Below are 25,900 nucleotides of genomic sequence, written 5' to 3' on the forward strand. Positions count from 1 at the left end.
CTGTGATGATCCTTCTGTGGTGTTAGTTCTTGTTCTTCGTGCGAGTGTTCAGTTGTTCGAGTCTATCTGATCGCTTGACATCAACGTGGGACAACAACACAGAGAAACACCAAACTGATCAGACGAGGTGGCTCTAAAAACACAATTCTGGACAACTGAAGTATCATCCTCATCATTTGTGTCTCCCTCCACACATGCAATATATTAAAATTGTGGCCGTTCGACGGTTTGATCTCAATGTGGTTTGAAACACCTTTCAGTCAGTCTCAGCCATCTGAATCTGAAATAGTGAGTGTCTCCTGAAAGCAAAAAAAGGCAAAACAAACGCGCTCTCGTCGACTTGTTCGATCACTTCTTTGAAGAAAAACAACCTAAGAAACGGAATAGTGTATGGCGACCATCGCAGGAGGTAAGAATGATGTTATTATAAATCTCGGCCCATGGTCCCAAACTCGATCTGAGCCATGGGTGACTTCAATTCACAAAACATGGGGAAATAACCTCGTTGGACCGACCGGTCGAATGAACAGTTGGCACTGTAATCAAAATTGGGTCCACTCTTGGGTTTTACTATGTAGCGGTAATCTTGACCGCGAAATGGTCGGCATATTCAAGTCAGGCATGGAACACACCGCACCATGAATGATGTGAGGTGACAAAATGTGAAGTTTACAACATTTTGTGTTTGCATGTATTCATTAGTTATTACCCAAGAACAACAGCTCGATCGCGTTTCTTTCCGGTGGTCGCGAGCTCATCCTTGGCTTAAGTAAGTGCCAAAACGAAAAATCACCACTCCTTCAACAACCTTCACACAAAGGCACTTATTGTTTAAGGGTGGATCCAGCAATATTCTATGGTCTAGATTTTTAAAGAAAAGTGGGAAATCGAATCAATAACTCTCGGAGAGTTCCTTCTAAAATCCTGGGCCTTGAGAGATTGCAGTCCATTCATTGATTTGAATGAAAGGAAGGATACTTCAGTGAAAAAAAATGAACTCATATTTATTTTTTCATTTTCGGGGATCAAAAGCATAAAATGCTGCGATCCGAATTATCTGATTTTGATAATTTGGTAGCCCATACCAAAGATGGACGTTAGGCTCCAACTAAACAATTGGGATGTGCGTCTTTTGCGTCTTTCATCAATTCCGTTCATTTTCTACACTCCTACCTTCCTTATATTTCCTTGCTCCATCTCAAAATGACCATTCGAATCCGAGTTTTTTTTATGTAGTAATGCCGAAACCTAATGCTTCATAACTGTGGGTTTAACCTTGTGTAATTAGGGGAAAGCCGCGAACATCACAGTAAGCATGACTTAATTTACTACGCCACTTAATATTCTACATAGCTCGTTGGTGAGCCCGTAAAAGGACATGTGTAAATGTACAGAAACCAATGTCAATATCGTGGCACATATATATATCTTGGTTTTAGCCATGCCGAAGAAAGAATGCACTGGGCTCAATCTGCTCGCTCGGACGTTTCAAACATTGATTGATCAAGTTGTTGAGGGGCAGACATATTTTCGGTGGCTACGACTAAGTTTGTGCGGCTTCGGGTCGCTCCTTTGAACTGTCCTCACCGGCATGAATGATATCGTCTCCACATAGTGTACCCGCTTCTTTGAAAGGCAAAAGCTCGCAATGCCTGCCCATTATTGGCCATTGCTGAGATGCGTCGACCTGAACACCCTCCCGTTCAAATGGAATGAACGGGAGCAGCAGAAAAATATGCCATAAAGAAATCATCTGGCCAGTTTCTTCAGCCCGACTCCATCGAAAACAACTTTTGCCCAGTCATTGCGGACCAAACATGATGATGTTTTAGTCTGATATCACTTGCATCTTCCTTTCATCTTGATTGATCCGAAGCCCAAGTGGTCTTGATTGCAGGGCTCTGAGGAGGGGATGCCCCCATGACTTCTGCGTTTGATACACTTCCATTGGGTAGAGAGAGAAGACAATTGAAGCTTGCAATCCCTGCGCCGCTATTCCCTAGAGTCTCGAGCGCCTAGTGGGTGCTCCGTTCAGTGATTACCTCTTATCGTTGGAGTGAGCCAAGAGCTAAAAGGTAATAATTTTGCTGGATGATGATAACCGCTTCCCCATGCTGGTCGAAGGGTCTCTCCCCATTATTTGCAACCTCAGATTTGTCATCATCAACATCAACAACAACAACATCACCACCACCATCATCATGCCCGAGTCAAGCTAACCGATGGGTCGCTGGAGAAGAAAAGCGGCAGGCAATTGAAGAGTCATCCTTTAACCCAGTTGTTGATGCTTCTGCCGGTTGGCCGACCGAGGACCAGTTGAATTGTTTTTGAGCTACCTTGAATGGTCTCCTGAAGGGTGGTAGATAGTCGACGAAGATGGAAAGGAACGAAGAGGAGGAGGCGGAGGCGGTGGAGGCTTACTCACAAATTATTGTTCCACTCGCAAGTCCTGGAGAGGAACTTGCTACCTTACTTCACATTCGCCTTGGGGCGCTCATTAACATCAGGTTCGTCAGCATCTAAGACCAGGGGTTAGATGCCAAGAAGCATCGTCCAACTTAAACCGCGAGCACAACTAGCAATTGTATAAACTTCAACCAAGTCACTTTCCTTCGGACTCATCTCTGACAAGGGTTGTATCCTTCTTGACGTGGTGTCTTTGCCTGACTGCTCGACAGTTCACAAGACTGAATGAGCAAACTTATTGTCCCCCGAACGATAAGTGTACTTTCTTGCCAATTTATCAAAAATGGGTTTATCGTTGCATGTACGTACGACAACCGCAGCCACTTCTGCATGCAAGGTGGAACGACGTTCTTATCTGACTCTTGAACATGAGATCGCAATGGCCTCTGAACCCTTTGCTTGTCGACTCCGTTCAAACCTTTCAAACCCCTTTGGGCACTTAGTAATGCCCATTGTGTAGATCTTCATCTGCTAGTGTTTTCTTCACTTCATCCCGTCGTCCTGAGGAAAAGCGATACCTGCCCCGTCGTTGTGACCAACGTAGACATCTTCAGTCGATCCTCTCAATGGGATTGCCCCAACTCTGTCTCTCCGGCTTGCTCTCATTCAAGAACAAAATCAGTTTCTGAGTTCTCGCTGTCTATTCTTTCCCCTTTAGTCTTTTACTCTTCTTGACTTGACAATGGCTGGTGCATGCATGGTGGTGGCGGGGCACTGATTCAACAAGTCATAGAACCACCACAACGAGTACTGCCTCCTCGTGCACCAATGCTACCACCTTCACCATCACCACAACCACCACCACCACCACCACTATTGCCATCGTATTCTTCATAGCCCAAGGAAACAAGTGTCGAGCTCGCAATTCACCTCTTCAACTCATTCGCTCGCTCCCCCGTTCCAAAGAGAACAGTTGAGTTGAGAATATCTTCTAAGCTCACAAGCCCTTCGGTTTGTACCAGGCGGAGATGATGGTGTGGCTATCATCATTGGTGACTTGTAGCATGGCTACTTCGACTACTCCTTTGAATGGCCTACGGCTCATCCCAAGTTCGACTTATTTCATTGCGAGTTCATCCATCGATTCGAAGTACGGGCTGTTCAACAAGCTGGTGTACAAAGCTTGTGCACCCAATACCTTGAGGGACGTAGACAGCGAGACAGAGTGAGACCGAGAGAGAAGGAGAGAGGGAAAGAGAGAGAGAGCGCTTCACGCACGACTGTTGCTTGCACTCGCAGTTCCTCAAGTCAGAACCTGGATCGGCTGGATGGATGGATGAACCTGTGACATGACCCGATAGTGGACGTGGTTCTCCGAGAAGCCATGCCACTGTTTTAAGGTGCTCTTTCTCTCTCTCCCTCTTTCTTTTTTCTCTCTCTCTCTTTCTCTCTTTCTTTCTCTCTGTTCTTAGACTGCTCGGACCTTCTGGCCACTGACGAGTGTTTTAGGTTTGCTGGAGAATTAGGCGGAAAGAGAGAGAGACAGAGAGATGATTCTCTTTTGCCGGTTTTCCATGACCTCCTTGGTATTGCCAAAGATTTAGGTAGCTGTGTACAAGAATAGCCCAACAGTAAGTCAGCCAGCTAGCCCTCATGCAGATCTTGGGGAGAAACCCGTTGGCGAGACCCACTTGCCTTGACCAAACAAACACTCTTCAAGCTGATGAATGTCATGAATTGAGATCAGGTTGTGAAATTGTACGGCAAATCACTAACAGATATCTTAGCCAATTGGGACCCAGATGTACATCCACACATAAGGGTGCACCTAGTAAAACTTATGGGTCAAAATGACTCATTGAAGTCCAACCATGATACTTTTCGAAGCTTTTCGATAGTCCTGGGTTTTTGGGTGACTACTCTATTTTTGCCAATAATCATTTAAGGGTAAGATATAAATGCTTTCTTTGTAAGTTTTGACAAAAATGCCATGAATACAAGCAAAGACTTAACGTCAATGATATCTTTCAAAGTGCTCACCATTTGTGAGTGGCTTTACTTCAATTTTTTTTCCATCGCGACATTCTGTTTGACAGATTTGTTATGAAGTACCTGAGAAGTCCTGGCTGGTTGTTTGTGATGCATGAAGCCCTGCGAAAGAAGATGCTTCTTCATTGTGACAGAGAGAAAATTTTAACATAGCACTTGTTTGGTCTTCTGGTTAAACTTGAGTCTTAATTTGGATGAGCCCAATAGCAAGTCTGAGCTGAGGCAATGCATTCAAAGAGCCATTCTTGGGCCGAAAGAAGTGAAGAGCTAATGATTTTTGACGGGGAACAAAGACGGACGCGTTTTGTTCAGAACCCACCAAGTTTCCTCGGGATTTCATTCAAGAACGGATAATTGATTAGGGATAACAACGCTCCTGAAAGAACCTGAAAATTCCAAACAGATGGGTTATCTTGATAGCCAGAAATGACGATCCGATTAGGTTTACTCAGTCACGTGATAGCAGCCATCATTGGCGATATAGTGCATTCATGAAATCTTACAGAGCTCACGAGATGACGATGATGATGATGATCGTTTTTCACACAAGAGTCGAGCAACATGCAAAATTGTGCTCGGCCAAGGCAAGTTTGTCCTGTCACTTGAATCTTGGTAGAAGGCACTCAATGGACGATGATGAGAATGATGGTTGTGGCGGTGGATGTATGTAATAGTAATGGCAGGAGAAGTAGAGTCTCAATACCAGTAGTAGAGCCGTAGTGGTAGCACTAGCGGTAGTGGCAGTACTAATAGAAGTGGTGCTGGTGGTCAGAAGAGGACCTGGCTGACTTCGAGTCCACGAACGGAGAAGGAGAGCATCTATCAAATGGAGGAGCCCCACCAAGTAAGATCTAGCTTGGGTTGGCGCCCGAGTTTCTATGGATCTACTGGAATTGTTGCTCGTCTATCGTCTATCCAAAAGAGGGACTTCACTGGTGGCAGCTTCTCAAACCAGTGAGTTGGTGGCTTGCCCCCCCTCACCTCCATTCCTGCTCCTTCCAACTTCTCCCCATTCTCGGTCCTACCTGGGCACCAGACTCAAAAGGTAAAATGAGTGGACTACTAACGTTCCAAGCCATTCAAACGAGGCTTGAGTTGGTCGGTCGGCGACTCCAAGTCGTCGACGTGAATGAAAAGAAGGCAGAACAATAAGGGGAACTTCAGATTTTGGACTTCATTTTTTGAAGAGGCTCTAAAAAAAGTTTGTGGTTGGGACTGATATGGGCAGCTCACAAACACGACAAACAGCTTGTTGAGAAGTTTGTCCGTTGCCGGCCACATTTTCACCTCGGAGAATGGGCGATAAAAAGCGGCATCGTCTACGATCATCGTCATCAACAACAACAACAACAACATCTACGACAACAAATTGAATGGTGGTGCTCTTTGCTTTTGCTATCGGAAGCCCTTTCCATAAGCAGAAATGTGACAGTTGTGGACTTTAGAATTGATGATGGGCTGACGGGCAATCGATTGGAACTGTTGAATGGGACAGAAACATGGTGTCGAGGCCAAAAAAGCAGGCGTTGAATGATTATCAAAGACGACGATGCTCTTTTGAATGGATCGTTTGAAGACGTTGAATTGCTTACCTACTGGCCTGCATGCCCCTATGCATGTTAGCGTCCCTCCTTGTGCTCCTCCTCCTCCTCTTCCTTCATCTTGGTCTTCTCACTCCCATCCGTCATACAAATAGAATACATTTCCAATATTTGCTCAAGCTTGAATCCAACAAGAAAGCAGAGGGAATGCGCTTCGGTTTTTTTTTTATTCGGTAGCTAGAAATTCTTGGGCTTTGGAATGCCACCTTCAACTTCATTCTGACGGCAATTCCGTCTCAAGGCATGATAAGAGATTGTCGTTATGCCTTGAACAACGGCTTCCCTCAATCAATGATGGTTTGGACCGGCATTGACTACTTTCCACGTAGGTCTGACTTCATTTCTTTTCATTTATTTTGAAGTATCCTCCTAGCGTCTTGGGTTGATCCCCGGGGGGGGGGGGGGGGGGTAAAACGGCTCTCTTAATGTGTTAGAAGTACGAACAGTAGCCGTAGCATCAATAACAACAACAACATCAACGACAACGATGTATGCAATTTTTGCTCTATTGATCCGTTAAATGCCAAGGTTGTGCTAATGTTTGTCGGCGGTGAAGGTTTGGACATGATGAGACCTTGAAAATCGTTCCTCTCCTTCGAGACCGCTGTGCTTTGGCGTTCGCCGAACTTCTTGGCGACAACGGATACATCATGCTTCTTGAAGTGCCATGAGTGCTCTCTCCCTCTCATTCAAACTTGATCTTGTTATTTTTGGCTGTTACAAGTTGATCTCTGCTTGTCAAAGCCTTGATCTCTTCTTCAAATTTTCTCAACAGCCTGCCTAAACTAAACTCTCTTTCCTTTCATTCCACTCCATTGATTTGAAAGCTTTCCTGCGTTTGGTGTGAAGAAGAACTTTTTTGTGGCCCAATAGAAGAAATGGAGGAACGAGACAGCTCATTTAGCATAAATATCTCAGTCATCCATCCAAGCAACGCTTTGAATGAAAAAAGTGAATCGAACAAGCGGGAAGGAGGACTGAACGAAGCAAAGGGGATTACCATGCGACTGCCTCGATCTGTTTCGTTCGTACACACGACAGCCATTGAACGATTATGATACAGGTGTGTCCGAAATGTGTGCTCGTATCGCTTCACTCTGAATGGCGATAATTTATTGCCCGATTCTTGGCCTCAGCTCAGGAGGACGACGATTGGGTTTGTCCTTTGGATGAAGTCTCATTCATGCCCGGGAAGAGCTCTCTCGTTCTCTCTCATTCTCTTTTTCTTCTTTCCTCATTCGCTCAATCGCTGCTAGAAAAAAGAACAACATTGAAACTGAAGGATCAAGTTCTCTCTCACTGTTTGTGGAAGAACTAGCCGCGTTCGTTCGTTCTTTCGTTCTTACGTAGTTCGTGAAGTCGTTTCTCTGACATACTCTCATCCACACGGGGTTCCATCTCAATGGCGACGGTACTGCGTACAACATGTCAGTAGTACTCTAGTATGCCACTTACAATACCAAAGCTCGGGGGTTTTCTACATAGAGTTGTATTAGGGGCACAAGGCACAGTTATAGCGTACCAAGTGACTTAACCGTCGTTTTTTGTCCACTCCGGAATTCTTTCCTTTGAATGAGTTCCTAATCATCTTAACAGAGAGCCAAAGAAAAGAGGGACACTCAATATTTTCCGAAACTCGCTCACTCGGTGGCTAGTTGGATAGCTGGCTAGCTAGATGGCTCGGTCTTTGGAGACTCACGATGTGAATGTATTCGAACTTGGTTTGTTTCTTTGTGTCCAGGAAGAAACGACATCGACAACGACGAATGCCCATTTTTTTAGCCATCGTTCTTGCTTGGACAGTTCCATTGAAACGAGGGTAATTTAGAAAATTTGTTACTTGATTGTGAACAAAGGCCAGCAAGAGAAGAGATATTATGGGACTCTTTTTTCTAACACATCTCCATCTTTGTATTCACAGGATGTTTTAATGTCCATCTTCGAACTAGGTATTAACGTCGTGTCGGTATAGAATTGACAGTTAATGAAGGCACTTTTGTGAATTCCAGAGGTTTTGTAACCCAACACATCTTTCAGATGGTCCAAATTCGTCCATGGCCATTGGACAGAGACAGTGTTCGAGTATTAAGCCGATGATTACTTTCTTTGTTTGTTTCATTTTTTACTGCTCTCAGACAATCAAGGTTCCGCTCATTTATCAAGGTTTAAACACACTCTGCTATGTTTGTACAAATCAGCAAATTTTCTCGAATTTGTCGTAGTGTCTACCAAATCTAGTTCGCATGGTCAGTCTCACTTTTTGCATTGTCTAGTCACCAATTTGAAAAGTGCTGCAAGAATCGGGTTTTGACGAATTCTTTGTGATAGTCTTTGCACAAATTCCGACTTGGTTCAAGTTAGCAGTCGTAGACCGACGAGTTGATGGAGCAAATTATTTTGAAAATGGGTTTGTGGTGCAATTCATTCGTTCGAAAGGACTTGATGGAAAGTAATAGTGGATTGATTTCCCTCTTTCCATCGCATTTTGTGCTCAAGATATCGCTGTATTTACGACCAAGAAATATGCTTGCTTACTCTCTAATTTCCTTCGAGGTGTATCTAGTGAAATCTTGCTTTCCAGATACTCTGGTTGTTGAAGTGGAAGCGTTTCCTAGAACAGGAAATTTGAAACTTTCGAAGGAAAACAATTTGAAAATAATCCTGTGCAATGTGATTTGTTTTCATTTCATATAAGACGATGAATAATCTTGAAATCATGGCGCAATTTGTTACCCAATAGATGATCATTTCAGAGAGCGTTAAGCGCTGCAATATCTGGCTAGTCGCCTGACGCATTTCACTGGGAATACTCACTTGTGCTAACTACACATTTATCAGGATTGAGCAATCAGAAGTTGTGCAATTTTTTATTCAAAACACAATGAGACGCACTCATAAAACGCAAGTACAGTAAGAATAAGCTTAATAGACCCTTTACATCTATTACATTCCGGACGATATGAGAATCGAAGATAAGGAAGTTGAGTGGAGAACAACGCCGAGATTGCAATCAATGCTTTTGACGTTGTCATCATAATAACAGTGTTGTGACCAGGCTGGTGACTTGTTCAATTAAGATCCGAACTATCAAGGTTCAGGTGCCACTTTTCTGCTGACTTGAATCCGACCGAGCTCTTCTTTCTATTGGTCTGGGTCTGAAGTTGCATAGTGCCACTGCAGTGCTTGTTGGATCTTCGAAATAACATTAAAAAGCCATCGAGGTCGGCTCCCCATAGGCGATTCATTTTCATTCGCCTTTTATTCCCCTGCCAGTGTATTATGATTCATAAAACACCCGCGAAAGAGTCTTATGGGATGTGTCTAATTGATCTTTTCCATTCTCTGCTTTGATTACAGGCAAGAACTTGGATATGAACTGACCTCACGTGAACGTTTTAGCCGTGGTCGCGCGATTGCTTGCTTCATTGCCTATTTTTGGTTGGATGCTTCCCCATTTGACATGAAGCCCTCTCGCCCATTGATCTCAGCATTCACATCCAAAGATTAGTGTCCAATCATAGTGTTGACCCTTTGCTATTGCAACAGGTCCATAAACAAGCCCCATGATGGAACCTATGCAAGACAAGCCCGAGGATTTGTCCATGAAATCCTCATCCAACTCGAACTCGCCACCTTTACTGGGTTCGTCTCGGAAAATCAAACCCATCCCACCTCCATTGGACTTAAATGCTCGCACACTCGACGAGCCATCTGATCTCAGACTTCCCAAATCTCCCGGTGATTTGCCCCGGGAATGTCTACCAATTAGGAAAAGGTATTGGGATCCCTCTTACATGTGTGCTCAAAGACTCGATTCAAATGGCTGAACTCTTTGTTTCAGACCTTTGCTGGAAGTTCGGCGTGACCTGCATGACATCAAGTCTCCCAAAAGTGCTGGTCCGAATGATCTTGGACCGTCTTTCCTCGATTTCCGTAACGTAAATACGGCTCCCTCAAGTCCCCTTGGTTCTGCACCGCCTCGTTTGCCGTTTCCCTCATCAACGCTCTCATTGACACCCTCATCAGGATGTTCATTGGCTTCGTCCAACTCGGCGTTTACTCATTTCCCTGTCCCGCCCCTAATCAAGGCCCATGCCCTGGCTGCGGTCTCGGCTGGCCTCCCCAAGTCCCCTTTCTTAACCTCCTCTGGAAACGGATATCCTACACCCCCCACTGATCTCCCGTCCCCTTTTGGATGGAACGTCCCGTTCTCCCATCAAAGCATGTTCTCGTCGTTCAGCCCCGTGTTGCCGCATTCCCCACTTCCCTTCCCAAGTACGGCCCTCCTCTCTCCCGCCCCTTCCTCGTACCCATCAAGCACCAATTCCTCAAGGGAGGATCTGCCCCATGGAGCCGGGACTAGCAGTGCAACAACCATGTCAATGGAATCAGAATCAAAAAGACGGTAAGAGAGGACTCGGTTGGTGCCATTTGTTTAGGAAACAGATGGTCGTTATCATGCTTATCTCACGTTTCAGATATCTTTCGGCGAGTTCCTCCAATACTCAAATGCATCCCGATAGCACCTCACCTGTTCCCTCTTCGCCTTTGATTTCTCCAAGGCGATCGTGGTCCCATGCCTGGCCCACTCCAAAGTGGCTTTGCTTTGTGAGTGGGACCATGATCAAGTTCTTGATTCCCACTTTGGACACTCCTTGGCAACAAGTTGAAGAGTTGGCTCTCAAGGATTTGATGGCCAAGGATTGCAGAAATCCTTTCCAGTATGCCCCCAATGGTCTAACAATTGTCAAGGTAAGCAAAAGAAAAGTGTGCCTCTCTTTGGCCATATTTAAAGATCAATAATGAGATCCCAGTCTTCTAAGGTTGCTGTTGCTTTACTTGAGGTAAAGCCTAGTGTTTTAGGTTTGATCAAGTGTCAGAAGTGTATTAGAGTCATTTGTAGTTGTGTATGAATTGAACGACGGATTTGTCTGAAGGATAAATTGACGTCAGCAGTGAGCTTTGTCAGTGCTTCGTTTTCAATGATCTAAGCTTTGATACACGATTTTGTGATTGTCGGTACTCTTTTTGTTGTTTGGAGCGAGTGATGACGATTTGTCCGTGAACCAATTTCGAAGTAATTAAGTAGGTCCGGCTGCGCCCAAAGACAGGAGCCACAGCAGTGATGACCGACCTCATTTACGTGCTAATATTCCCTAAGGGTACGTTTTCCCTGAAATCAATAACCCACTTGCTTGAGTTATCTACTAAATGGTTTATTATTATGATTACTAGCTCATTCAAACATGGCACATACATCGGGTTAGAACTGCACCCACTTATTTGTGATAATGCATCCAAGTTCTACCCGAAATACGTGGGGGCTTGAGGAGAGAATTAATGATTTAGTCGCTTGTTGCTTTGGATTGACAACTCCTTGCTAAGTGTCTCTTTTCTGTTCGAATTTAAAAGCACTTGATCAACACACTTGATCCCGACGAAACAAAAATTCAGTTGATACACAAAAGTTAGCCACATTGTTGGACGAGTCATTCTGCATCATTTATTATTCCACCATTGCAAGTTGTCGTTACCGTAACGATAAGAGAGCCACCGTCAAATAGAATCTCGCTGATTGCTTCCATTTGGGCGTCTCCGGGGACCTCAAATTTCACGACGTCGAAGTTAAGCGACGATTTGCTTTCAATTGTTCAAGGGTGTGCGTTGCCAACAGAGATGAGCATAGGGCGTTGACGATAAGTCAATTGATTGATTTTCTGGCTGACTGCTTGACCCTCAGCCCAACCAACAATAGCCAAGTAATACGGTAGTGCTTGAGAAGTTGAGTTGACAAATGAGAGAAAGTAGAGAACATGGACCAAGCTCGTCAACATCTACCTACCTACCTACATAAATACATGTTGTCGTACTCTCCCAAATCCTCAAACCCCAAAGATGAACGCTCACCATACGAATGAGCACGCAGTCGTCCGTAGATTTGTATTGGAAGGAGCCAATTTTCATTAAGAAAATGCGTCGTAAAAGAGAGGTCTACTGGCAGTTCAAGAAGTAGCCGTAGTCCAAGCTCCAAGTTGAGCGGAATGGAGGAAGCGAGGTGTCACCTATCTCGCGGCTCGAGTTGCTGGTGGTGTCAAAGCTTAGGGAACCATTGAATTCGATGGATGGATTTGGCCCGTTCAGTTTTGGAGAGCTGCGCGAACTGCGAGAACTGATTTTGACCACTTTTGTCTTTCCTTCTTTCCCGCTTCTCTAATAGATTGATGTGATATCGCACGATCCCATGGTGGGTAGCGGCCCTGGCAATGCCGCTTCTCGCCGCTCCGTGTCTCAGGATGGGGTGGTCAAACTTGAGCAGCAGCAGCAGCAGCAGCACCCCGCCTCCTCGTCGTCGTCCTCGTCGACTTCGTCGTCCCATTTTCCTGGCGGGGACTCTGCCCGAAGTTCCCAAACCCTTCTTATCTTGAGGATGGCTCCCCACCGAGAGGACAATGCCACTGAGCTGTTGGCTGAAACCGCGCTTGACCATCCATTCTATGTCAAGGAACGAGGTAAGCAATAGAGAGAAGGCAGGAAAAAAAGTACCCCCAACCAAAATATTGTGCAGTTGATCGTAGATTAGCCCTTGATGAAGGCTCTTATAATAAAAATCAATTGAGAGACGAGCGTATGATTGAGAGTCAAATAATCGAAGACCTACACTCATTCGTGCTTTTATAACGCGCGTCTGCCTCCGAAAGATTGACAGTTCAATAAGAAGCGAGGGAGAAAATGGATCGAACACATGTCAGGTTATTCATATTCATTGAAAAAATCGAGCAATGAATTGGTAAAAGTAGGAATGCTTCTTTGTCGTAAAAGTTGCTTATGCACCCTAAAGTGACTCGAAGGAAATGCTTGCAATCTTCCTTGACTGACATTCCTCGCCTGGTTTGGTTCACCCCATAGTGAGGCCTTCTTCTCGAACTTCTCGGACGCTTTTGCAAAATTTTATCTTTGAGGTCGAAGCATTCCTAACATTCAAAGCTAGAAGGAAATTTTCTGTTCGAGTTGTAAACCAAAAAAGTCGTTGATCGTTGGTGAGCGGTAACACATCACTCCCAGAACAATGCGCATCTTTTGTGGTGGTGTTTTACCACTATTATGTCTACGAACGTGTTTGTACGTACCCAAGAAGAAGTTGCCTCGCCTCACCCGTCCGTCGGAAGATAATCCTTGTTGCAAAAGTTTGCGTGTTGCAATTTTTTTGCCCCTCCCCGCCACTTTTGAGAACGAATTGATCAAGTGTCTTCAAGTTTGACAATTGACCAAATTCAAGTGGTTCATCCATCACGAGAGTTTTGATTATGCCACTGTCACTCGTTTTATTGATGGAAAAGCGACTTTTAATCAGATCCTCGCTCACCAAAAGCCCACATTTCAGCGACCCTAACGGGTCAAATACAGAGTAGCAACAGACTTCGAGTCTGTGATTTCAGTACAGTATTCGTCGGGTGTCTGATTTTGATGTAAACTGGATTTTGCAAAACTTCAACAGTTGTCAAGGAGCAAAACGGATGATCGCTAAAATGTTTAAACACTAGGAATTGCTCCTCTCATTCTTTTTGTCCTATTTCTATGAACGGTCTTTGTGCCCATGTCGGTACTTGCGTTTTGACCGAGAATGGGCCAGAGCTCCTCTGCCGAATCATTCTCTGATCGCGTTCATAAACTATTGAAAAGTGGACAACAATCGACGATGACTGGCGTAGAACAAGGAATTGTAGAAGGAAGATAAGTGGTTTCTAGTCTTTTTTAATGGGAACCAAATTCTTTGCATTTAATGACACCTCTTCCTTGGGTTTTGGAGTGAAACTATTTGTAGACTGGAGGGTTGCTCTCCAAATGCCAGGAAGAGATAGAGAAGAAACAAGAGGAAAATAGCAAGATCGTCCGTCGACTCACTCACTCACTCACTCACTCGCTCTCTGGCTGGCTGGCTGGCTGGCTCATCAGTGATGAATTCTTGAGCCAGAGTCTCGTTTGGCCACTTCAATGGTTGTCGTGGTGGTGGTTCGGTCAACTCAAAGGACGAAAGCAATCTTGATTTCTGAATGACAAAGGTGGTCATTAACCATTCAGTCGAGGTGGTGGACAATTTTCTTTCGTAGACGGCTCAAACCCAATGGTTCACCTCCCTGTCATAATACAGAGAAAATCAATTCGCTAGAGACTGGCCAATAACGTGACAATCAAATCTCGTTCACAAAACCAACTTGGCGGAGGAGCCCGAATTCGTGTTTCCGTGCATTAAATTTTATCAAGGGAAGATTCTGTCTGGGAGTTACGTTAAGAAAGGGGATGTTAATATATTCTTCCTTCAGTCATTTTCATGGCAATGTATTAGCACGCCAAGTGTTCAATATGTCATTGAATATAACTTACACTTGTTCCTAACAAAGAACCCGCCGAGGCAATATGCTAGTGTTGTCCCCCTCCAGATTGAACTTTCGTCGTTTTGAATGATATGGGGAGATCGTCTTTTTCTTTGTGCTTTTTTACAATTTCCTCCCTCCAACTGGCCAGGTTTAACCGTCACAGAATGACCGGTTACAAGTGTTTTCTCATTCAACGAGCTTCATGCAAGGTTAAAACAACGCTTTGGACGACCTGTCAAGAACTTGGCCATCGTGTGTACATACAACTTAGTCCATATGTATGAGCCCGTCATCTGTGGTAGATTTCTCATTCTGAAAATAACTCAACCCCCCCACCCACTCCTGTAGTATGTACATCTCGACACTTCTCATATCACGGATTCACCCTTGTTCATTCCTCATTTGTTTTACTTCCAACCACGCTGGATGAGCGAAGTGCGGTGCACATGTGAAACAGATCAATTACAACTCGAGTTATTCCTCGCACGGCTACACACTCTCGAGTCCATTGAGGAGCTCAGCACCGAGTCCACCGAGTGGCGAGTACATACGTACGAAGATAGGCTGAAGAGATCACAGATTTCCACGAAGGTCGAAATTACAAATCATTGAACCAGACTAACAGACTGTCTGAGAAAAATAATGCACCCTCATATCTTGGCAAGTTCTTGTCTTGTTGTACATGATCAACAAAATCCCTCATTGTCCATTCAATTTGTCCATTACGAAGATGGTAAATGGGCTAGGTCAAGTTTATAACAAACCATAAATAGATCCGATTTCCAAAAAATGTAATTCTTTTAAGGTAGTTGTACCCCATCGTTTTGCGCTTCCCCTCTCCTCAGAGACCTTTTTTCATTGTCGAGAATGGATGGTTTCAGTCAATAGACTTGGTTCATCTCGCCACATACGTTCAAAAGGGCACAATTCTATTTCTAGGTAAACATTTGTAGTATCCGCGTTTGTGTGCCTTTTGTTTATGTTTCTTTTGATATTCAGTAAGTGCAGTATGTCGACTTTCAATTACTGTTGAACTTTTAATCTTATTTTTCTCCGCCTTTGAATCACCAATGAATCTAAGTTCAGAGTTCAGCACTCAAGTGCAAATTAGAGAAGCATTACTTTAGCTTCAACCTGTTGTTCAACATATGTGTTTCTTATTTTGCATTGAAAAATATTTCATGTGCTCAAGCAGCTTTCAGCTTCAAAATCATAGGATGCCGTATACATTTACGGCGTATGAAACGTAACAAGCATTTTTTAATAGCTGAAAGTATTTTTAGTCCACTTTTGCAATTGCTTGAGAACGATGGTTTTTACATTCGAAGGATCGAATTCCATCGAAAAAACGTTGGTGCTTTCTAATCAGGAATTTAGTACAAATTAGGTAGATGCATGCAAAATCCATACTTAAATCCTCGTGTGACACCTTTTTCAGCTTGCCTTGAAGACATCCTCATCTACTCGCTCATGTATGGCAAACAAAGTGATCTTCGCTTCCCTCAAAATGTGAAGGGGTAAAGTGCCTGTTGTTGTTATGTTATTGCTATTAGCTCTCCATTGAGAAGTGGTGATTGTATAATAGGACGACGAGACCGCTACCTCACAGCTAAAAGATCTGACGAGGCTAAGGGGAGAAGGATCGCGAGGGAGAATGAAGGCAAGCGAGCGAGAGAGAGAGAAAGAAAGAGAGATGGTGTGAAATCTGAGACGTGTGCTGTCAAATCACCCTTTTCGAAGTTTTCTCGTCTTATTCACGATGATGTCCAGTTGGAGATCCGAGACTCTCCTTACGATATTCGTGGCGTTGGTGGTAGTTTCATTGGAGTGGGTAGGAAAATCAGAAGCATAAAAGAAGGTGAAAATGGCCCAACTCTGTCCCCCCTCGTCGTCGCCGATCCCTGGGTCTGCTCTTGTTGTTATTGTTTAAACTCGGTTCAAAGGATCGACACCTCTTCTCGCCAAATGGGTTCAATGACTCGCTCTATCTAGGTAAAATCCTGGATACACTGAGCTGGGAGTTTGCTATCTGGTCCGGAGTTTGCTGACCAAGACCCTAACCATCTTAATAAGTGGGGGTGATGGAAATGCTTGAATTGACGACTATCATCTTGCTGTAGGTTAGGATAGCCTCTTCTGTTGGACTACTACGCATGTGAAGTGCTTTGCAAGGTTCATCGAGATCGAGCAACAAATAAAAAAAAATCAATGCAATGATGTTATTGTTCCTCATGTCGTACCCGGTCCTACCCGGTCCAACCAGTACTTGGCCCGGCTTTTCTCACCATGATACTCGTCCCTCGATTGGATTACATTTGATGGTTCAAAACAACAGGAGCAGGTTATTAAGCATGGCTTGTCGGTCTTAGGTGCTAATGGCCCATCTGATGGTTTCTTGACGCCGAAGGGTTTGTGTAAAACCAAGTTTTGGGTATAGCCTTTATGATTCAATCTTCCCTTGTCAGATCTTGTTCCAACTTTCAAGAAGAGGAGAGTGCGTCATTGTTGAGGAAAAATCAAAGTCTAGCACAGATTTATGGATGGGTGGATGGATAGAAATTTGATCAAGGATTGACGTCGACCATCGACTGGTGTCCCTCCCCGTGATTAGTGACTGGTGACGATAGTCGTGAGATGGCACCCGCCAAAAAAGATCTCGCGAACTGGTCTGATCAAGCAACAGTTTGCCAAGGGAGTCTAATAATTCTCTATGGAGGCTCCTCAGAGGGACACTCTGCTAGCTCTGTTAGGTTCAACCTTTTCGATTGGGCATGATCCTTGGGTAGTTGGGTCACTGGATAAACCCATCCAATGACCTCAATCTCTTTGAACATGAATTTGAAACCTCGTTGTAAAAAAGTTGATTCAGGTCAGTTTGATCCATGGTAGTTTCTTTCTCCTTTCGAACTTTGAAAGAAGTCTCTCTTCTGGAGGCAGTGTACGTACATAGAGTTCAATTGTGCAAGAACAAGACGCATAGTTGGTATGGCTGTAGTAGTTACGAGTTCTCTAGCCTTTATCTCCCCTCTTTCGAATATCTCATGATCTCTTGGTGAATCATAATTTGCAGTTTGTGTCAAGAGTAAGCCCCATCATCATCATCTTCGTGATCGTAGTCTTGGTCGTGCTTGATCTTCATTCGACCAGGTTCGACCAGATTCATCTTTGCCTGAGCGAGCAGAGCGATCTCGGGCAACAACTCGTTCGTTCGTTTTGATCCGTGAACTTTCCTTGTATTTTGACCATGGCAATTCTGCGACCCACTGTCTGAGAAGCAGACAAATGGACGATGTGGGACAAGTGCTTGGCAAAAGGCAAAAATGCATAGTTTGACAATTCATCGGGTATTTCCCTTGCAACAGTTGAGTTGGAGCGAGCGTTGCATAGGCAATCAAGTGGAATTACAAGTACAAGGCCTTGAATGGAAATCTTTCTCCGCCATTTCTAAGCCATGTGGTCACGTTATCCAAATTTTGTTTGATCTTAATTCACGTTTTTTGGGTTTGCGTGTCGTCAGATAAGATGATGATACTAGTGATGCTAAGATCACCTACCTTCCTTCTCAGTTGCTCAAGTCTTAGTCCGTGTGTTCGACCCTATTGCTGGCATCACCGAGGATAGTGCCAGTTAATCCACAAGTGTTTCTTCCTCTCTCTTTCTCTCCTCCGCCTTTCTCCTCCCTCAAAAATGAGACTCAACGAAGGAAGAAACCTGGATAATTGCTACAACAGAGCCTCAAAATTGGTCTCGAATATTTTTTATGAAGGAATGTGCTTGGATGGAGCAAAATCTAGATTTGGAGAGGCTTCGACTTACCTGGCATGTTCTTGGACATCAATTGAGGATTCTTCTCCCTCATGAGACATTTGTCAAGTTAATGTACGATCTGCGTAACTGAATCAAGCTCGTGTGATTAGAATCCTGAAGCCCTTAAAATCATGATTTGGATGATGATTTTACATGTAGCAGGCCCTTTCTACAAAACGTTAATATGAGGAATGAAATATTTTCGCTATCTATGTCGGACCATGGTTGCATGTTCTTGAAGTGTTAGAATCGCTCGTCCCAAGCACTCAAGACCAAAAATATGCCAAAGAACGCTTTATGTGGTAGTCAATAGGAATTTGTTTGTTCGAAATTGCATCGCTTTCCACCTTAGTACATTATGCCCAATGGATGAACGAAAATGATTTGGTTTTGGTTCTGGGAAATCTTATCCGTCGAAGCTGGCGTGCTTGAAAACGAGTCATAGGATGGATCGGGATGCATTTGTTTGGAGACGTACGATGATGATTAAATCCCTCTTCTCTCTTTTCATCTTCCTATGTGATATTTTCTACAGTAAAGATCTTAATCTTTCCCATCTTTACGGCTACAGCAGAAGAGAAGCATGCATTTCAAAATAGATCATCCCTAGCTCTCTTTCTCTTCTCCGCGTTCTCTCTTCCATGTTTCTCGCACTACTCGGCTATCTTGTCCTTTTTGGAAAAGAGCTATTTCGGGAACTTATTTGAGGGACCAAAATAAAATGGTTGCCATGTTCTCTTGGCAAGGCTTGCCGATCACGTTGCGAGACTTGTGTTTCAACTTGTCATAATCCATCCTAATGCATTAATGGCAGCCCAAAATCTGCCCGCAGAAACGCCCACTCCATTCATCCAGTGTGGTTGTGTGAATGCTTGCTCATCACTTGAGCGTTGAATCTTTTGGCAGGCAGACTGTTCCGTTTTCGGGGAAACGTGGTCGCTTGCCTTGGTTGGAATGAATGGAAAAAGATTGAGAGCAGACAGTAGTAACTAGATTATGATGTTGCCTTGGTTTCAGTTGGTTACTTGGATGGTTGTACGAGCCTCTCCTCGTTAAAAGAACTCGAGATCTAAGACCGAGCAAGCGCAATGGCTTTGTCTCTCATTTCTCCAATCCACTCGCTTCAAGATCCTTCATTCGAAGATGTTCTACGTAATTGAGAACCTCGAGGAAAACTCGGCGTTAATTTCGAGAGAAGGAGTCCATCATCTCGATTAAGGACCATTCATTTTTCACAAGTTACCTATTGTACGTATGTATTTGCTTGAGTAGGGTATGAATTTCGATTTGTGGTAAATGACCAATCCCATATTACGTTCACCACTTGATTCAAATGAAACCTGGCATACTGTACGAGTCGTCTGTATGCACGGACACTTGTACTAGAAACAGAATCGCCGTTGATAGCGAACCCAATTCACCCGAATTACAGAAGCTCTAAAAATCCATCGACTCGTGCAATCAATTCAGATTTGGCTCGTTCTTTTCCCACCATTTGCAGGAGCCTCGGGGCAAACTTGGGCTGGAGAGAGGAAGTCAATCGGCAGGTTGGTAATGGCCGACGAAGAAGACCCACTTGTCTCTCCACCCTGATAGTTGTGGTGTGTCTCAGGAGCAGAGTTCTGGCTTATGCCAATGGACTCTCCACTGTATGTCTGTATGTGCGTATAGTATATATACGGTGTGTAGACCGTGTAGACCGTGTAGACCTATCCATCTCTGCTTGTGGCACACGTACCTCAATCTCGAGCAAAAAGAAGGTACCACGACACTCCTCAAAGCCATACGCGCACTTACACTCTACATGGCGATGAACCTGGCACACCAGTTCATACGTCCTGTTTAGTGAGCATGCTACAATTGCTATCTACATTTGGCCATTGACAAGCAACTTGGCCCCCACCTACCTCCTGTGACGAGGTTATAACTTGATAAAAAAAACATGGGAAGTTATCCAAGCATTGAAAGGAGAGAAGAATAGGCGCCTCAACTTTTTTCTCAGAAATGGCTAGTCTTCCGACGGAAGTCAAGGTATTTGTCGAAAGTAGCGACGTCGACGTCGTTGTGCGGACGGTGAGCTAATATAAAAGGTAGTGAATGATCTGCTGGTGAGCTGAAGTTGTAGTGAACCGATTGGAAGATACTCATTTTGAAAATGAATTGCTTGTAGCTCCCGCTTACGTAGTTGAGAGTGAGATTAAAGAGAAACATATTAGTTTGCTTGACCTTTGGTTGGATGAATGGTGGACTTGTCAAGCACAAGCTTTTAAAACTTTATGGTTTCAAGAATTGGCTCTCCATTAGATATCTTCGTCTGTGCGTGAGTGACAACTTGATGCTTCATTATACAATACGTACTTGCAACTTGGATGAATCTGGACTGAAAGGAATTTCTACATCCTTTTTAAGATGACGGGGGAGATGATGATAAAAAGTGAGGTTTAAATAACCTCCTTGAAGCTCCTCAAGAGTTGGGTGAAATGCCAAAATGTGCTCAGCATTGGTCGCCGTTGTACCGGATGCGGTGGAAAAGCAGAGTCAAGCCAAGTCGAGATATGTTCTAGTACATACATTTCTCTAATTCTGCTCTTCCAAGCTATCAAGTGTTCCATAAATCATGTGTTCATACAAATAGCTTATCCCGTATTCGTTATGCAGGAACTAAAGCGAGTTTTCTACTTTTGAGGCCAACAAACTGAATAAAGTGCTTTTTTTCATCAGTTCTTTTGTCTTTGTAAATATTGTAAATGTACAATAGGAAATGCTGTCGTGGTAATATGAGAAATACACACTTGCCACAGAAGAAAGAGACCTACCTAGACCATGCTGAATATGTATGTTTAAAGAGTAGATTGCATGAGCGATCGAAAATGGTCAAATGAATAGTATCAAATATCACTTCCGTAGTCTGAATTGAACTAGTAGTGCGATGGCCACCATCACTAACAGAACAGTAATAGGTAGGTCATGCCCAACAGGAAGGCTTATACTCAATCAAAGCGAAAGTTTTGTAAAGAAGAAAAAGTTATGCTAATTTCCCATTTCCTAATGTTGGATTGTTTTAAGTTCATCCCATGCTTTCTTCCTTATGATCTTCATATAATCTGACCAAGCACATTGGCTCTTATATTTTTTAATGATTCTGAACATCCGAACATCCGGGCTCTTATAAACGGAAAAGATGTTGCATATTTATTATATCGTGGCCATGAATGTTCTATAGTTCAAGTAAAGAGATTAAGGAATCTGCTTTTTTGTATTCCTTCGCCCAAGCAAGCAAGCATGGAAATATATTATTCGGCATTTACGTCCTCGTCAGTTCAAACGACTACTGCCAATTGTTCGCTCAGCCTTTGTCATACTGGCTCAGAAAGGTCACAATTGTTCTCTGCTTGGCCTTTCTTTCCCTTGCACATCTTTTTTTCAAATGAAAAGCTGATTGCTTATCAGATATGGAGACAACTGCATTTGTCCATCCCTATGAATTATGAATACTTCCCTTCTTGCGTTGCTCTCTAGCCCTCAAGTCAATATGCATACGCACTGGACCCCTCAATACATGATCCATCCAGAGAGTGGGAGTCGTCATTTTTTCTCTTCTCTTTTCCAGGATGGTGTTCCATCCAGCCCCGGATGACTTCCGAGAAGTATGGCATTCCTTGTCAAGAGATCTCGGTCGGCGACGTGTGTATTCCTCCCAATCATCCTGAAGCTGTCAAGACACCGGATCTCAGTGACCGATTGCGTCGATTCGAATTCGATGATCCTCAATCCCCGTTGGCACGAAATTTCCATCAAAGACTTCCAACGTCTGTCCCGTCAGCCTTGACCACCTCGTTGGGGAAGTCCATGATGTCACCGCCCATTTCTCCGGCAAAAAAGAAAGAAAAAGATCCGGAGAAGCCCAAGAGGCCCATGAACGGGTTCATGCTTTTTGCTAAGAAGTTCAGATTGGAGCTTATCCAGCAACACCCGGGAAAAGACAATCGGTATGGAAAATAGCTTTCTTTGACTTGGCTTCGAAGAATGTGATTCATGATCAGATTTTCTGCTTCATTTTTCAGGGCCATCAGCGTTCTTTTAGGCGAAGCATGGAAAGGATTACCACAGGAGGAACGCGAAAATTACTCCCATCGAGCTAAACTCATGGCTGAGGAGCAAAAGAAACTTCATCCAGATTGTTGGAAACGAAAGCGAACCATCAACAACACTAGTACAACCACAACCACACCAAACAACAATACAATCAACAACTTGGGAAGCAATGCTTGTGCCAGTAATAACGGGTCCTCCTCTATAACCTCCTCCCCCTCCTCCTCATCGTCGACAACGTTAATCACGACGACTAGTGCTCCAACCATATCGGTTGGGATGATGTCACACCTCCATCATCAGCATCAACAACAACAACAGCAGCATCTCCATCATCAACAACAGCTACAGCATCAAAATCACAATCATCAAAACAACAGCAACAACTTTTCGATCACCAACCTCACATCGGTCTCGTCGCCCTCGACGGTAATGCCATCCAATCTTAAATACGAAATGGGAATGGGCCCTATTCGACCCACCGCAGTCCCGGCTCAACCTTTATCGGGTTTGCCTGGATCTGATCGTTTGGTGACGGTTTCGAGTGCCACCGCCACATCTTGAATCTCATGAAACACACCTTTTATGTTTTTGCTGTTACCATTGTTGTTATTAACGCTGCTGTTGTTGTTGTCGCTGCCACTATTACTACTACTACTACTACTACTACTACTACTACTACTACTACTACTACTACTACTACTACTACTACTACTACTACTACTACTAAAACTACTAGTACCAACACCGCCACCATCATTGTTATCACGTGTACTACTTTATCGGTGTACTCAGTTGGAACAGAAAGAAAGCATGCCCTTCATCCAGGAAAGCTTGCTTTCAAATTCATTTTTGCAATATTATATCTTGAATTCAAAAAAAAACCTCTCTTGAGTAATCAAGTCTTTCATGTTCAATTTCCCTTGCTGAAGCGAGACTTATCATTATGGTTATTTCTATTCTACGTATGAACAACACAATCAAAGACATCCGTTTTCAAAAAAAAACCTTTCATTTTGAGTTGATCACATCGCTGATGATTAGTCTTGTTTACACATACTCTTCTGTCAAACTCTTGCGTTAGAGATCAAATTTTAAACCCGCTCATTCCTTTTGGCATTATAGTTTTCATTCCAAAAACAAGAGTTCTCTGACACAGAGATCGTGCAAATGTGAGTAGAAATACCAGCACAGGAATATTTGCACCCATTCAATCATCGGTAGTGTAAGCTTTCCAACCATTTGGTAGAGTAGACCTCATTTTCCCCACATTTTTTCGTGGACTCATCCAACCATCAATTCACTACTGATGTTTCAGTGTCTGAAGTAATTAAACACAACGCAATGTGCTTGTAAATCTGTGATAACTTTTTCAATGTGCTTATGTGGCTTCAACTTGCCCACACACTCCCCCCCCCTCTCTCTCCATGGGAAGGGAGGGAGGGAGCTCAGATCTTGGAAGTGTAACTTGATTATGAACCCACTCCCACCACCTCTTCTTTGACTTCTTCCTTTTCTTCTTGCCTCTGTGGCCGTCTAATTGCCTGCAATGTTTCAACTAGGAACCCAAACATATCCCAATCTATTAATAGGTGTGTATTTGTGACTACCTTTTCTCGACGATCCCTCCATCCCTCCATTCAAAGAGAGCCCGCAGGTGCTGCTCTATATTTAGCTCTATTTTTGCTCGTGCCCAAATGTCACTAACTTGATTGTATGGCATTGTGGAGCACGCACTTCTTTTTTAGAACAATCGTTGTCGTGAAACATGTGAAAGCACTTGTGATCTCAAAAAGTATATCATAATCATTATCCCAAAACTGTATATTTCTGGACACGATCACGTTGGCCTTTTGGGACCATCCCACATCCTTGTCGTTACTCCCCATCTCCGTCCCCGTTTTAGTGATTGGGCGAATGGAAAGAGTGGTGAAAGTCAGAAACTTGTGCTCAGACGAAATGACATCTGCGATTCCTATCATACGAGTTGGCAAATTGGGTGCAATTCGAAATGTCTCTATTTCTCAAGATTGTTAATTGATCAATGGATATTATTGTTCTTCATAGTGTGTGCGTGTACTTGTACGAATACGTCATCCGTGCGTTTCCCGCCAAGTTGTTATCCGTGATCTTGTCTCGTTTCCTTGACCTCCAAATCATTCTGCTTTCATAGCTCCCATCCCTCCAATGGATCCCCTCCTCAAGCACAATCAATTTTGCTCAAGTGTACCACCTACATCCCTACATAGTATACGGCTCTTCTCCTCAATGATTAGATTACTTGTTAACCGATGTCTATTGCAACCCTCTCCCTTTCCGAATCTTCCAGCATTGATATCTTGCTCAAGACCACATTTCCTCATTTGCGAGGCCCTCTTTGTCCAGTCTACTCGTTTGGGTGGACCTGAATTTGTCAGCACCCAATCGCCCTCACCCTCCGCACCCTCCTCACCTCACCTCACGTCTTATTGAAAGTTCCGTGCCGAAAAACGAAAGCTAAGGTGGTCGATAAAACTCGTGATGTTCCTGTTCCCCGTCCGTGTTCAAACAGTGTCCAACAAAAGTACGCCAATCAATTGAAACTGATGTAACATTATCATTCTAATGGTATTGGCATTACAAGAGCTACTGCTACTACTACTACTATTATTATTATTATTATTATCATCATCATTACTACAACAACAACAACCACAACAACAACCACAACAACAACCACAACAACAACCACAACAACAACCACAACAACAACCACAACTACTACGATTATACTAAAGAATTGGAAGCAAAGAACTGCGCTATGTTCCCCTTTCAAATGTTTGCTGTGAATCTCTAAAAACAAAAACAAAAACGGAAAAAGAAGAACCCAATCCTATCAAGTATTTTTCTCGATATTCTCGTATTCGAACAGACTAAATAAATGAATGTTGTCATAATGGCGAGTCTCGATCCTGTCTAGGGCCTCTGTTCTTGATTGCCAAACTAGCAAGGTGTCTGGAAAGTGAATTTGAAGGTGGAAACGTGATAATGCTAGTACAGCACGCTTATGTATCATACATTACATTGACGGGATTCACTACATAGAGCGATCGAAGGAACCCGGCACATTGTATACGCTTTCTCATTCAAGCGAAGCCTCGTCAAAATTCTTCGATTATCACATGTGTCGTGGGCATATTATCAAGTACTAGGGTCTCATATGTAGTATCTCTCTGTGTACGTATATGTAGATGTGTTACCATTAAAAATTCGACGTCATTTGATCTTTCAATTGGAACGAATGAATGTCCCCGTGAGTAATAGGAGTACAGACATAAATCAGGTCCGGATAGATGGTCACGGCTGCTAATTACTATGCTCCATTCGAATCAACTGAGCGAGCATTCGCCAAATTGAAAGTGACTGGCTAAGCCCACGACAATTGTCGAGTCTTGTGCTTGCGTTGGTCGTACGCGTACGTCCAATATGGAGTGTCTGAAGCAGAGTCTACATACGTAAAATCAACGGCTGATACGACATCATCATTTGGATGATTCAACTAGAGAATGATGGTCCACACTACGCGGTTAG

At 43.6% G+C, this 25,900-nt stretch overlaps 1 protein-coding gene across 3 annotated transcripts; it reads left to right on the top strand.

Moving 5' to 3' along the window:
• Nucleotides 1-25,279, top strand: LOC131890904 (putative transcription factor capicua). Of its 3 annotated transcripts, none has more exons than XM_059240350.1 (7): nucleotides 1-409; nucleotides 9,414-9,831; nucleotides 9,898-10,461; nucleotides 10,535-10,808; nucleotides 12,274-12,565; nucleotides 21,849-22,227; nucleotides 22,303-25,279. In XM_059240350.1, exons 2-7 carry the CDS (start codon nucleotides 9,620-9,622, stop codon nucleotides 22,892-22,894), a joined length of 2,313 nt encoding a protein of 770 aa, XP_059096333.1. In that variant the 5' UTR covers nucleotides 1-409; nucleotides 9,414-9,619; the 3' UTR covers nucleotides 22,895-25,279. The 3 variants fall into 3 exon arrangements, with proteins under 3 accessions (XP_059096333.1, XP_059096334.1, XP_059096335.1); XM_059240351.1 differs by lacking the exon at nucleotides 1-409 and adding an exon at nucleotides 1,958-2,075; XM_059240352.1 differs by lacking the exon at nucleotides 1-409 and adding an exon at nucleotides 9,030-9,277.
• Nucleotides 25,280-25,900: the final 621 nt, after the last annotated feature.

The sequence above is a fragment of the Tigriopus californicus genome, chromosome 11 (assembly GCF_007210705.1).
Source record: "Tigriopus californicus strain San Diego chromosome 11, Tcal_SD_v2.1, whole genome shotgun sequence".
In the NCBI taxonomy this organism is placed as follows: domain Eukaryota; kingdom Metazoa; phylum Arthropoda; class Copepoda; order Harpacticoida; family Harpacticidae; genus Tigriopus; species Tigriopus californicus.

Coding starts and splice junctions, on each gene's coding strand:
- LOC131890904 (XM_059240350.1), top strand. CDS start 9,620: ATGATGGAACCTATGCAAGACAAGCCCGAGGATTTGTCCATGAAATCC. Junction 9,832..9,897: donor TGTCTACCAATTAGGAAAAG/GTATTGGGATCC, acceptor TCTTTGTTTCAG/ACCTTTGCTGGAAGTTCGGC. Junction 10,462..10,534: donor GAATCAGAATCAAAAAGACG/GTAAGAGAGGAC, acceptor CTCACGTTTCAG/ATATCTTTCGGCGAGTTCCT.